Source organism: Camelus ferus, chromosome 10, assembly GCF_009834535.1.
Source record: "Camelus ferus isolate YT-003-E chromosome 10, BCGSAC_Cfer_1.0, whole genome shotgun sequence".
Classification (NCBI taxonomy): Eukaryota; Metazoa; Chordata; class Mammalia; order Artiodactyla; family Camelidae; genus Camelus; species Camelus ferus.
The window spans coordinates 46,343,079-46,357,110 of record NC_045705.1 but is presented as its reverse complement, the minus strand read 5'-3'; the positions used below and the strand labels follow the sequence as shown (position 1 = coordinate 46,357,110).

The 14,032-nt window shown below is 50.9% G+C and overlaps 1 protein-coding gene across 5 annotated transcripts in view; it reads right to left on the bottom strand.

Moving 5' to 3' along the window:
• Nucleotides 1-14,032, bottom strand: part of ABCC8 (ATP binding cassette subfamily C member 8) — a 74,358-nt gene that overhangs the window by 20,370 nt on the left and 39,956 nt on the right. For 2 of the 5 annotated variants that reach the window (XM_032488917.1, XM_014568079.2), the window contains exons 13-19: nucleotides 12,841-12,946; nucleotides 12,563-12,679; nucleotides 12,132-12,207; nucleotides 11,299-11,404; nucleotides 3,027-3,062; nucleotides 1,369-1,404; nucleotides 510-608 (exon numbers count right to left, since the gene is read on the bottom strand). In XM_032488917.1, coding sequence (XP_032344808.1) covers nucleotides 510-608; nucleotides 1,369-1,404; nucleotides 3,027-3,062; nucleotides 11,299-11,404; nucleotides 12,132-12,207; nucleotides 12,563-12,679; nucleotides 12,841-12,946 — 576 coding nt within the window. Of the gene's footprint in view, nucleotides 1-509; nucleotides 609-1,368; nucleotides 1,405-3,026; nucleotides 3,063-11,298; nucleotides 11,405-12,131; nucleotides 12,208-12,562; nucleotides 12,743-12,840; nucleotides 12,947-14,032 lie in introns of all 5 variants that reach the window. The other 3 variants (XM_032488918.1, XM_014568080.2, XM_032488920.1) reach the window with 2 other exon arrangements.

Genomic DNA, 14,032 nt, shown 5'->3' with positions numbered 1-14,032 from the left:
TGTGAGCATGAGAGGAAACCATGCACACAAAGAGCATCTGGAAAGAGCTCCATCTTCAGTATCAACCAAGGCACCTCACCAAGAACTTGGCATGTTCTGGGTTAGCTTAATGGTCATTATCACTGGAAAGTGCTTTGTGCACCTGCTACGGAGCTGGGGGTAGGAAATCACAAGAATGGAGACTCGTGCAAAGCTGGGGAGCCTTCCTGCCAGCCTCAAGAGAAAGCAGCAGGGCTCCTGCACACCAACCCCCAAACCCGGCTCCTTGCCCTCTCAACCACAGGAGTTGGACTGCCCTGATGCCCAGGCACATCTGGACCATTTCAGGATGGACCATATGGAACAGGCTGGGATCCAGATACGACGGCTGGAGAGCAGGAGGACTGGGTGTGGGAGGTGGATGGAGGGGCAGGCAGTTGGCTAGGCTTGGGGGCTGGGGCGGGCAGCTAATGCTGTCCAAGACCAATTTCTCCCCTCCCTCGATCTGCCTCCCTCCAAGAGGCTTTTACCTTTGTTTGTTGAATGGACCCTCAAAGATGATGTTCTCCTCCACCGTGGCATTTAGCAGCCACGGTTTCTGAGATGCATAGGCCACAGGACCTCTCTTCCTGGAAAAAGCAGAACAGGAGTAGGGGAAGCATTCTCAGGAGCTCATTGTCAGAGGCGGATGTCAAGCTGATGGCTTAAACTGGGACAAAGGGGTGGGGGCAGCGCTGAGATGATGAGGTGTAGTTGGCAGATATCTGCTTCGTGTGACCCCTGGTAGCCTCTCCTTCCCTGAGGGCCTGAGACAGGGCCTGAGACAGGCTTGGCTGCTGAGTCTTAGCTGACTGGGGGATATGGGACCTCCTCCCCTCCCTGCTCAGCACCCTTCTCTGCTGGGCACCCTCCCTGCCCCACCCCTGCTGTCTGTTCCCCTTCCTAAGTCTCTACCCAGAGCCTGACCAAACTAAGTAAACACTGGGACCCTGATTTCCTCCTTCTTAGCGTATAGCCCTCAAACCACTCAACTTCAATGTTAGCAGGTAACTCTCCAAAAGGAACTCTTAAAAAAAGAAAAAATGATTCCAAAGAAACCACATGTAGTGTGATGTGGTTTTTAAAGACCAAAAAAAAAAAAAAAACCAACCAGAAAGAAAAGGAAAAAATGACTATCAGATAAAGACAATCTGCTGTGAAGGGAGGAGCAGCGTGCTGCATGGAAGCAGTGGTGGCCTCCAAGCCACCCCCTGAAGCGCAGAGCCCTCCCTGGCCTCCTCTGCAGCTGGGCTGGACCTGGGGGCTGCCTTCCAAAGCTCCGTGGCTCCCTCAGCCTGAAACCCCTTCTGAGGGGGTGCCCTGGAGGGTGGTGCTCCCAGGACCCAGTACCTGATGTCCATGTCGGCCGCCGTCTCCCGTTCTGGGCTGCAGCAGGGGAGGAAAGAGGCACCTTCAGGTTCGTATGAGTAGACTGAGTTCTCTACAGACATTTTGAGCTTCCCTCAAATCCAGCATGAGTGCCTTTACAGTCCCTGTGACCAAGTCTGCAGCCACAACTGCTGCATGTCATCTTGGGGGAGCCTCCACTTCCTGAATACATGTTGGGGGTGATATGTGAGGAGGGCCTCTGGGGACCCAGTTATGTTACAAGGGAGAAGGTGGGGGGAGGGCAGGCACCACTGGTGTAGCCTCATGGTGGGGCGGCTTCCCAAGTCAGAGGAGTATGAGGCCCAAAATGTGGCTCCTCAGAGCCAGCCTCTGCATCAGCAATAAGATGCACTGGCGGAGGTCTCAAGCTGACACAGTGCACAACCAGTGGGGGCCGGGGGCGTGCTGACCACAGCCAGGCCAGGCTGGGCAGGCGGCCGCAGCTGCCTGTAGTTTTGGGGTTGGAACCTTCAGCCTATGGTACTGGGAGTGGTACCTAGAGAGCCCAGAAGGGCTCCAGGCGTGATCTGCAGCCCCATGTGGCCCTGGCAGAAGCCCGGGGGATCTGCTGAGAGGTACAGTCAGCTGCAGTGTCCACGGGGCCTGGACTGACCCCAGCTGCTCCAGTGCCAAATATTCTGTCCTGTTGTTATGATGTCATCCACGAATTCATACTTGTCACATACCAGGAGGTCTGATTTTTGGCTCCAGAACTATGGTCACCATGGCTAGAGAGGCTGGGCTTGTCATCACACCCTGGCACTTGGCGACAAGGTGGAAGAAAGGGCAGGGAAAATATGGGCAAGTGAAACCTGTGTGGTGCTGGGGAGTGAAGGCCAGAAGCTTAAACGTATTTACAGGGTTGAGGCAACGTTCCCAGTCCTGACTTCCCACCACCTTCAGTGTGTTTCAGATGTTCGTGGGAGAGGTGGGATTAGGGAGGGTTTTGAGGGCCTCAGCGTCATTACTCTATTTCACTTGGATGTTTTAGACAACCAGAACATAAAGCACACAGAACACAGCAACAGGACTGAATTTTCTGTCTGGCCTGGGGGATACCCACCTCCTCTCCTTATAACTATCTTTCTCAACTTTTCTTTCATGATCACCCACTAAGGCCATTTTAGACATTTTTTTTTCTAGTTTTCCTCTCCTCGCCACATTTCTTTTCCAGTTCAGTGTTTTTAAAAGTTATATTCACAAGGTTGTGCAACCATCACTACTATCTAATTCCAGGACATTTTCATCTCCCTTAAAAGAAACCCTGTATCCATTAGCAGCCAGTCCCTTCCTCCCTTCCCACCACCTGTAGAAACCACTGATCTACTTTCCAACTCTGTCCACAATGAAATTTTAATGCCACAGATCTACTGTATATCTGTTTATTACTATGGCCTTTGGAGGGCCACAAAGCGTTATAATGTCTAAGTTTTTCTCTTCCAAAGAATCAGATTTTGCTCTCATTGAGAACGCATGCCTTACTTGTTATAAGGTCTCGGCAAGGGGCTATACACCCTGGAATCCATGTTCAGTACTCCTTTCCATGCCCCGACCCCTGCCCCCTGCCCGGATGCCCCCCTTTACTGGGGCCCACTTCCAACCCAGTTCTAAGGCTGTACCTGGGGTCCTCTCCCGTCTCGCTGTCAGGAAGGCTGCTGGGGCACAAATGGGAAAAAACAACACGGGTTACTTCTTACTCCATTGCCTTTCTCTCCACCACACTGGCCTTTGGGGAGAAGCAACCCCCCCAATCTCCACCCTGCCCACCATCCCCAGTGTCCCCAGCTGGCTTCCTAAGGGCTGTCCCTCCCACAGCACCTGAATGGGCACGGTCCAAACAGCAAGGGCTTTGTCAGTGCTCCTGGCTCAACTCGGAGCCGTGGTGAGGCTGGTGAGGCATCAAGATTGATTTATAGTTGGGAAAACTGAAGCTCAGAGAGGGAAAGTGCCCTTCCCAAGGTCATAATCACATTATACTGCGTTTTCAAACTGTGGCTTGGGACCCAACAATTGGGTCTGAAATAAGTAAATTGCAACTGCACTTAAAAAAAGAAAAGAAAAGAAAGAATAGAAAATACCAGTGTGCACTGCATGTGGTCAAGATGTATATTTTTTGAGTGTGAATATTTTTCGTGTGTGAATATTTTTCTCTGATCTATTAATGCATAAATGTAGTGGACTGTGATGCAAAATGCATTTCACATTGCAGATTATAGTAAAAAATTTTTCAAAAAATACTGAGTGAGGTGACCCAAATTTTTGGTGCCAACTTTGCCACTTTCTCCTGTCCCAGGCCACCTCTCAACCTTCCAGAAGCAGTCTCCTGCCAATGAAATGTGTACTTCTGACATGCACACTTAGGGGAAAACAATCTTCTATTTTCATACAGGTCTCACTTTAAAAATACTAAAACCTGCTAACATTTATCTAACTTTTATCAGGACTGTGATAAGCACTGGGATAAGCACTGTAATAGTATTATCTATTTTAAAGCCCAGAACAACTATATGAAGGTTCATTTTGATTGGCCTCACTTTATAGACAAGGAAAGTGAGGCTCAGAGAGGCTAAGTAACTTGCCCAAAGTCACACAGCCATCAATTAGCAGAGAAAATAGATCTGTCTGATTCCAAAGCTTTCTTAACGACTATGCCACATTTGCTTCACTGTGATTACTCAGCCCGTAGCTTTGATAAATGCCTTCTTGCCTGGAAAACCAGGATGGACAAAAAGATGGATGGAAAGAACTCCGATGAAATTTTCTTCTGTCCTCTGCTGACAAGCAAAACTGAATAGAGAGCCTGATGGTCTATAATCCCCAGTCCCCTGTGAACCTGTTCTCTGATCTTTGTAGTTTCATTTCATTCTCTCAACCCAACCTAACCTTGTGTTCCCTAACCATCAGATTGCTGTAATTGATGGATAAGCTGGTAACTTGAGACAGATAAAAAACCTAAGCCCACAGATTTCAACTCTGCCGCCACAGCTCAGATAAGCGTATCTCTGCAGTCTTCTGCCTTGACTGCTTCCAGAGTTGCAAAGGCTGTTATTTGTCTGGAGGGAAGCGCATCTGTGGCCTCCTTGAGGATCCCAGCACACAATGTGCTCCCTTCACCCTAACTCAGTTTGCATCATTATCTGGGCTGCTCAATTAGCCCTTATAATTGACTAACTTCCTCTCTAATCAGCTCCTGGGTAAGTCTTTTATCTCCAGTGGGATTTTAAGGCAGGAAGAGCATCTTCTTCAGCCCCCGCAGTGCTTAGCACATAACAGATCTGGAACAGACATCTTAATCATTTGGGAAGAAGGAAGGGAGGGGGACTAGCACTCAAAGCAGGTAGTCCTTATGCCAGGCACTGTGTGAAGTTGCTTGTAGCCACGATTTCATCCTCACAACAACCCTATAAGTTGGTGTTAGTATCCCCATTTTACAGATGGAAAAACTGAGGCTCAGAGTTTGCACAATCTGCCCAAGGGTACAGAGCTAGGAAGAAGAGAAGCTGGGGTATGAATCCAGGTTCATGCTCTCCTCTTTCTAGTATAGTTCCAGCCTCCCTAGAATGAGCCTCCTCAAGACATTGTGCATGTATGTTTTAATCTGAAAAGTAAAGAACAGTATGTAGGGCACACACTTCCTCTCATTGATTCCTGGGCCCTTTACATGAGTGCTCCTCCTCTGCCTACACTTTGGGACCAAGCACTGAGCTGAAAGGACAATCTTCCAGTTTCTGACCCACCTCCTTCCTTTCAGTATGAGCTGGGTGTCTGCGTGCACACCAACCTGAATCTCAAGGCACAGAGCCTGCCCTCAAGAGCCTCACAGTCTGGCAGAGCGAATCAGACGGGTACAGAAGTCAGAAAGTTATAAGGACCAGAAGAAGAGTAGGAGCAAGAAAGTATCATAGAAGTTTTGGGGAAAAGTACCCACAAACACATATGCTAATGCCCAAAGACTGAGAACTTCTGGGTGGTGGAATATTAGTGGTTTTTATCTTTTTATTTATACTTGTGTATCTTTTCTAATTTACTGTGCATTGTTTTAGAATCAGAGAAAAATGTAATTTTCACAAGGAGTTTGGAGGAGGAAGAAATCTGAGAATGCGAGGAAGGACTCATAGAAGTAACAGGGGAACTGAACCTTGAAGGCGGAAGGATTGAGACAGACGGTGGAGGTGGACGGAGGGAGTTCTAGGTTGGAGGAGGAGACAGCATGAGGGTGGGCAGTGTAGAGAAGTGGAAAGAATATGGGCTTTAAAGTTTGTATCCAAGGGGCTTCTCTACCCACTGGTTGTGAAAGCTTAGGCAAGTCCCTTTACTTAGGGGAGCCTGTTTCCTTATCTCTAAAACTGGGGGAATGGCAGGAAGCTCAGTGACACTGGAAGAATATTTTACCAATGCAGCTCAGAGCTGGTTGGAGGGAAGGACGTGGGTGGGGTTTGTGAATAGGGGGTGGGGAGATCATCCTTTCAGCTCAGTGTTTGGCCTCAAAGGTGCAGGCAGAGGGGGAATCCAACTGCCCCAACACTCATTTAAGATCCTAACAATAAAAAAAAGGAAAGAGGTGGAAACTGAGGTTAGAAGGGGAAGTTAGGACTTATTGGTCTCCCTGGTCCATTCATCCTGCCCCACAGAGGCTTGCTGCTGCCCTGAAATGTTACCTTTCACCTACAGTGCCCTTCACAATTGATGCCATTGGCTTGTGATATCCATGCAGTGCCCCTTCTGTCTGCCCACCATTTTATCACATCTGCCTCCTCCAGGAAACCTGGGGTGCCCCTGAGCCCCTGACCCCGACTCCCCAAAAGCTCCACGAACTCTATGGGCAGATGAGACCACGGGGAAGTCCTGAGAGGAGCCTATTTTTCACCCCTGGGGAATCAGGGGTCTCAGGAGGCGGCCTTCACACCCACCACCACAAGGCAACAATGTTCTGAGGCAGGCTCAGAACAAGCAGGGCCCAGACAGAAGAAATAAATAGTTCATCTGTGGACGCCTCAGCAGGTGGCAGGGGCAGTGGGGAGCTCCGGCGAGGCCAATGGGCAGTTCCTCACAGGGAGGTGGGCTCTTCCTCCCACCCCAATGCTTTCCTCTGATCCCTGCTTCTTGCTGGCTCCCTGGAGACGTTTAAAATCATTCTACTGGACATTAATGACTTTATTCTTTATTTCCAGGGAAAGAATTTCACTTGAGTATATCTGCTAATTTTGACTGTGTATCAAAATGTTTTCCACATAAAGATTAAGGAGAAGCACAGGGAAATATATACAAGATCTTGTGGTAGCTCACAGCGAAAAAAAATGTGACAATGAATATATGTATCTTCATGTATAACTGAAAAATTGTGCTGTACACCGGAATTTGACACAACATTGTAAAATGACTATAGCTCAATAAAAAAAAAGTTTTTTTTTTTTTTTTTTTAAAATTAAGGAGAGACTTTGCAAATTCCCAAATTGACAGTGCATCAAAGTGGAGAGCCAGGCAGGGGCAGGCAACTATTATTAAAGTGAATGTTTGGGAGCCACATGGTTCTCCCTGAGACTGGGAACCGGGTGGTGGGCACGCTGGATCTGCTCAGGGCTGCTGTGGTTATTCTCCCGCCTGCAGTGCAGGACCTAACCCTAGGGCTCTGCCTGTACGCCTCTGTCCCCCAGGAGCAGTGGGCTCCCTGAGGGCAGGGACCAGGTCATCTCCTTTGTAGCTTACACTGAGCAGTTCACAACACACACATCCTGCACAGGGCACAACATGGAATAACCCTCCAGCCCTGTCTCCAAGGACATGTCTCCAGTGTCATGGGGGAGACAGACTCACAGCAGATAATCACCATACGGTGTGAGGTGTGCACTGCTAGGATCTGCACATTCCAAATGTGGGTGCGGAAGTTGGGTGGTGGAGTTCTGGGTGAGGGTAAAAGCTTGGGCAAAGGCATGGGGGAAAGAGAGAGATGTAAAGACGCACTTAAGGGCAGTCTCCCAAAGGGCACAAGTTGTTCCTGGTTCATTCATTTAGCAAATGAATTCATTTAGCAAAGGCATTGTGGATACAGAGAGACAAATAAGATCATCTCTGTCCCCAGAGAGCTCACTACAGTCTCTCCTGGGAGACAGGCTGGAGTAGAATTAAAGAGCATTAGGGGAATTTTGTTCCTGACATAGAAGTACATTGTCAAAGAATAATATTTATAATAATATTTATAGGGCACTCACTACGTGCCAGGTTAAGCCTCACATTAACCCCGTGGCTAAAAGGGAAAACTGGTACAGAAAGGTCACAGAATTTCCCAAAGCACAGAACTGAACCCGGCCAGCCTGCCTCCAGAACTTTTGCTCCTACTTGCTCAGCAATACTGCTCATTTTTTTCAACGAAGGAGTAAATGAATGGTCGTACAAACAAATGAGTCTCCCCAGAGCATTCTCCGCCGTGCACTTCCTAATCCCCCAACTCCTCGGCTTGTACCTCCTGGAACTCTTTCTGGCTGCCTGGTCACTAGGCCTTGCCCCTGGTATAGATGGAAAACCTCGGCGCAGCCCGGCAACGCCCTCGCCGCTGGCTGCAGACAGGCAGACCCGCAGGAGGGGCTGGAGGGGCAAATGCTGTTTTGCTCTTGGTTCACTTTGCAAGTGCATCCCCACCTGCAGACCTGGGGCTCAGAGTCTGAGGCAGTGGAGCTCCTGCAAGTAACAGAGGGGGGGCCCTCAATATACAGCCCCCACTCTCAACTCATTGCCCAGGGTAAGTGGGCCGGGCAGAGCTGTGCATGTGTCTAGGATCCTGAGAGGCAAACAGCAGAAGAAGTCAACTGAGCCATGTCTGCCCAGCCTCCTCCTCCCAGGCACTGTAAGGAGCTCCTGACCAGTCTCCCTTCCTGCAGCCTCTCTCTCCCCATCCCTCATCCTGTATCACCAGCACGTTTCTTCTACAGCCTTCAGGCTTAAATTTTTATCTCCCTGGCCTGGCATACCAGGTGTCCGTCCTCAGCCCAGCCCACTTCCCCAGCACGCCCCACACACCCACTGCTCCATGCACCAGCCCCACGCCCTCTCATGTCAGCACACCTTTGACCACACCAATACCCCTGCCTGGAACACCTTCCTCTCCCACCCCTGCCTCTTCCATCTGATGAAACTACACTAGTCCCTCAAGGCCCAGATACCACGTGTCCGTGAGCCTTCTCTCCATGACCTTAGAGTTCACTGTTCCTCTGTGCTTGACAGTGACACTGATTTCCCTTTCCCTTCCTTGGCAGCAGCGGCTATATCCTCACCATCTTTGCATCCCTACTGCTGTGCCCAGAATCTGGCACACAGCAGGTGCTCAATAAATACGAGGCGAGTGAATCCATCAATGTAAAGAAACCAGAGCACCGCTGAGTCACGAACCGATTCTCACAGCTTCCCAGGGTTGGTTGCAGGCTACCCTGATGTGCTCGCTACACTTGGGAGGGAAGCCGCGGCACAGAGGAGGAATAAGATCCTTTCATCACCACCCTCTCCCCAAGCCTTGAGCACAGCCAGGATCTGGGGCCCGAGCTGCCTGTGGAGGAGAGTGAGTGTCAACTCGGACCGAGCATGGCAGTAAGCATGGGTGCGGTCATTCTGCTGAAGGGGTGGGGTGGGGTCACAGCCATAGCGGCTGCTGGCCTTTGGAGTGTCAGGCTAGCTATTTCTTCATGTATTCTTGAGCCCCTTCTCTCTCAGTACACAGTGGAAAGCCCGTGCACTTGAGCACCTAGGTGCACATACCACTTCTGCCATTTAAGAGCTGGGTGGCCTTGGGCAACTTGCTTCACCTCAGTTTCCTCATCCATTAAATGGGGATAATGATAATACCTACCTCACAGAGTTTGGTGAAGACTGAGACAATGAAGTAAATAAAGTGCCTTACACAGTGTCTGGCACAACACAAATGGTGCTCCAGCACCCTGGAGAGGCCCCCTGTACCCCCTGGGCTGGGGCAGGGTCTCTGAAGAGAGAGGAGGCAGCAGTCAGACCCTGAGGATTGGCACAGTTTGGAGAGGAGGTGGGGACTGAGGCAGGGCAGGCTGAGCTGCCTCTGCAGAGGACAAAGAGGTGCTGATGCTGGCATGAGGGCACCAGAGGGAGGTGCAGGGATGGGGAGGAGATGAAGAAAGTGGGGCAAAGGGAACAGGCTCAGAGGGGGTTTGACTCATGCTGAGTGAGACACAGGCAGGGCAATCTAGGGGGGCAGCCCCAGTCTCTGGGCTCTGCAGTCCCATCTAGGAATGGCCTGCCCTGAGAGAGGGCCTGGGACCAGCTTGCCCTCCACATGGAACTTGGAGAATAATCCCTGGAACTAGGACCCAAGGGACCCCGGCCCAAGGCAATGGCCAGACTTGAGGGAAGGAGCCCAGGTTTGTGTCCTTGGTCAACATGCTGACCAGTCAGTCACCCACCCTCTCTGTCCTCAGTTCTTACTTCTATGAAAAGGGTGATAACACCCAGCAGGAGGCTTCAGTGAGATGGTGCTTGCGATGCACTTAGCAAAGGGCCTGGCCCGCAGCGGGTGCCCATTAAATAATGGTTGCTTTCTCAGCTCACAGTTCTCTGGGGCTCCTGTATTCCCATCACAGATGCACACAGGCAGCCAACGGGCACGGGCTCCTCCTTCCAAATCTCTGATGGGCAGTTGGCACAAGGGCTGGCAACCCAATGCCTGGACCTTCCCAGTCAGGCAGTGTCAAGAAATAAGACTGGGAAAGGAGGCAGAGACGCCTCTGCCCCCAGACACACCACATCCACAGTGGAACTATGGCTCCAGAGACTGAGGTCACAGGGGCTCGTTTGCCAGCCCACAGCCCCACTGAGGAAGGAAACTTGCCATTTGTTGGGTGCACCATTCAGGGACATTTTGGAAAAGCAGGAAATGAGGGTGCCTACAGGTATTCAGACACTGAGTCCAAGGCCCTGTCTGCTCGGTTGGCATTCAAGCTTATGAAGAAACCTGACATCTTGAATGCTAATTTGCCCCAAGAAATGATAGCTAGGGAAAGCTTGCCCTCTGCTGAATTGGCTGCAACCTTTATTCCTGAAACCTTGATCAGATCCCTCTTTCTCTTAGATACCGGGGGTTATGGATGCAGTGTTAGGGCAGGGGGTCCGTGGGCACCAAGCCAGCTCGTGCGTTGACTGTAATAGCCATATTCTGCCCAAGTTTCTGAACGCATTTCCACCATCTTCATTTCTTGGCTCTTCTTTCCCTTCTTTTAAAAAAATTTCTATTTCATGTGTATCTTTTATCAACTAGTTTCAAGTGCTTTTTGGAAGTAGGTGGGTATAAATAATAGATTCATGATTGACTCAGCCTGGGGTTCTGGCTCTTTAATTAAGATAGTGATCCGTGCCCAGAAACCCACATTTGTCTGGGTTCTGTCTGGCTCCTTGAAAGACCCACTGAATGGTCTGTATCAACTTTGCTGATGACCAAGCCAGAAAACGAAGTTTGTGTTACAGTTGCTCACACTGAGAGGCAGTGCAGCTGAGTGAATGTGGGATTTGGAGTCAAACAGGGTGGAGTTCGAATTCCAGCTCCGCCACTTACTAGCTGGGTGAATTAGGGTGGATAGTTTAACCTTCTATAAAACGAGATCTGTGACCAGTACCCACCTTGCTGGTTTGCCTAAGGATTAAATGAAATAATGTGCGCAGAGGACTTAGTAAAAGTACCTGGTACATAGTAAGGGTTTAGTAAATACTAATGATGGTAATGAGAGTAACAATAAACTGCTTTCGTTGAGTGCTCCCTGAACACACAGTGAGTATTCAGTAAGTACATGATGCATCCTCAACTGAGAAGGATGCTTAAAGGAGGGCTGCCCGCCTGCCCACTGTCTTTCCCCACTAACTGAGCCCGGAGGACGCATGCAGTACCTGTTCCAGAAGACGGCCCCTGAGATCTTTTGCATCTCCCCCAGAGTGGCTAGGAGGAGCGAGGACTTCCCGCAGCCCACCTGCCCCACGATCATGGTCAGCTGTCCTGCAGGGAGGGAGGGCAGCAGATGGGACTGGAGCAGGACAGAGTCTGAACAAACACCACCCAGAAAGACAGACAGACAGACAAATACACCCAATCCTGGGGCCCCCATTTGCTTTCCTCCTACCTAGAATCCCCAGGGAGTCCTTTCCCCCACTGAGCCTTTCCTTTTGGAAACCCACATCTTCCTTCTGACTCCCCAGGTCCTTCCTCCACTGTTGGTCCCTTCTGCTCCTTCCTAAGCACTAGCTTCTCCTTTCAATGTTGCCCTGTGTGAACCCGGCACCTCTTGGTCCCAACAAAGGCCACCGTTTCCTTCCCACTTCCATGCTTTGCTCATGCTGCTGCCTCTGCCAGAGTGCCCACCCTGCCTCTTGGCCTGAGGGACCTGCTCATTCTCAAAATCCCCACATCTTCCATGATGCCTTCCCTGGCTACTCGGGACTGCTTTTTCTTTTGCAAAGCACCTACACTGTCTGCAACAGGTGGTCTGACAGCAAGGCCCCGCTCGTCCTTGCTGCTGCACTCCCTCTTAGCAGTGGACTCCCTGAGGATGCCTTCACACTCTGGAGCACCCACCAAGAATGCGCGCAGAGCAGGTGCTCAATAAATGCTGATTTTCCTTTCTTTCTCCATGTCACTCAGTGGGACATGGGGAGGAGGTGCTTCAGACATGACTCTGAGGGGGATACACCCGCAGCCCATGATGGAGGTGTAAGCCAGGGCATACCTTGGGGGATGCGGATAGTGATGTTGGACAGTGTGGGCATTCCATCGGGGGTCCATGTGAAAAAGCCTCCAATGATCTTCATTGGCCGCGCCCCACCACCCGGAAGAGAATAGAAAAAGGCAACTGGGGTTTCAGTGTGAATAGTCTTGCCTCCTCTACCTTGTGGTAGCCAAAAATCATCGATGCCAGTCCCCAGGTCACCTCCAGGGCTGGGAAGTGGGGAATGGCTTTCTCATGCAGACCTCTACCTGAGGCACCCTCCCCACAAGGATGGCCACAGGTCCCTCCACTCCTATGGACACTACTGGCAGGAAGGGTGACCTCCTGGGCAGAGGGCTCAGCACACAGGTCTCTGGTCCTTCAGGTGCTGAGGGTCCTCCTGGAGATGGCGCTGGGTGGCTGGGTGTGGGGGATGCGGGGTTAGGACTCACCTGGACACAGCAGTTGTCAGCCACCCCATCTGAGCCAGGGGCCAGGCTCTGCAGGGGGCCTGTGAGGCCCCGACAATCCTCCCGGGCTGGACGCTTGCGGTTCACAACCTTGAGGGGCTGGGGATGGTTAGGAGGAGGTGAGGGCCCAGGAGCTGAGAGCTGTGCAGGAAGGGAGCCCCCCTTCCAGGGAGGAAAGGCTGAGGCAGGGCGTAGTAGGTCACAAGCTGCAGGCATTAGACAAAAACCCTGGGGGTAGCAAAGGGAGGCCAGGTACTCACAACCGCCTGGTACTTGCTGGCTTGGCCCTGAGCCGTGGGCTCCCGGGGGGCACACTGCTCCTCGCGGATCTCTGCGCTGGACAGGAACTCACTCAGCTTTTGCACGCTGCACAGGAAGCACAGACACCCCTCACCCTGCCAGGGGCAGAGGGGAGGGGAGAGGGAGGAGGGCGAGGCTTGAGAGAGCAGCTCTGAGACGATTCCAGGTTCAGGTGTGGTCCCTACAAAGCCCACACTGCAGGGGATGGCCAGGGGGCATTCCATGGTGGGCAATAAGTGTTACCAGGGTTTGTGAGGATTGACTAGTCAGCTGGAGTAGGTTAGCATCTGGATTAGGGGGGATTGGCTAATTTTAGGGTTAGTTTAATGGTAAAGTTGGTTAGTCTGGGTTATTAGGCTGAAGGATGGTTGGTGTCAGGCTTTATTGGTTACTGTGAGAGTTCTGATAGCTTAGTTAGGATTAGGATTGGTTATTAACTGTAACTAATTTTTTTGGTCATGTACTACATGTCAGACACTGTTAAGTGCTTTATAAGCACATAATTTAATCCCCATTATATAATTTGATCTTTCTGGAGGAAGTGTTATTCCTAACTCATGGAGGGAAAGACTGTTCCCCACCCCCAGGGTTTCCTTATGGACTCAGAGCAGGTTCCAGAAGCTTCACACTTTTGATCCATTCTCTCTTATCCCTGGGGGTGGGCAGGGTGTCTGGAGACTCTTGTGAATTTCCATATACTCCTTTCCCCACCTTTGCTTAAATATCCAATTTAAGGATGGAAGGGGGTGTAACACAGCAGAACTGTGGTCATAGGAGTATCTGACCAGGGAGTAGCTGGCTGGAAGGGGATTAGCTCCCATTTCCAGGGTCGGCCAGCCCAACTCCTGCTTCTGTTCTGTGTCTGGCACCCCATCCCCACACCAGGAGCAGACTGCCAGTCTCTGCCAGCTTCCTCCTCTGTCCTTGCTCCAGCACCCTCTCAACAGTCCTGACTTGGGGCGGGGGTGAAGCTGGCCTTCTGGTAAAGCTTCAGGTTGTGTCCTGTTTCCACTTCTAGCCCAGAGTTTGGTCTCCCTCTTTGAAAAGGCCTTCGCTATCTTGGTGACAGTGAGATGAGGAGTATTTGCGTAGAAATCCTTCTGGATCAGGCAGGGACTTCCCGTAAGTGTAGCAACCTTGACTTTTCTACAC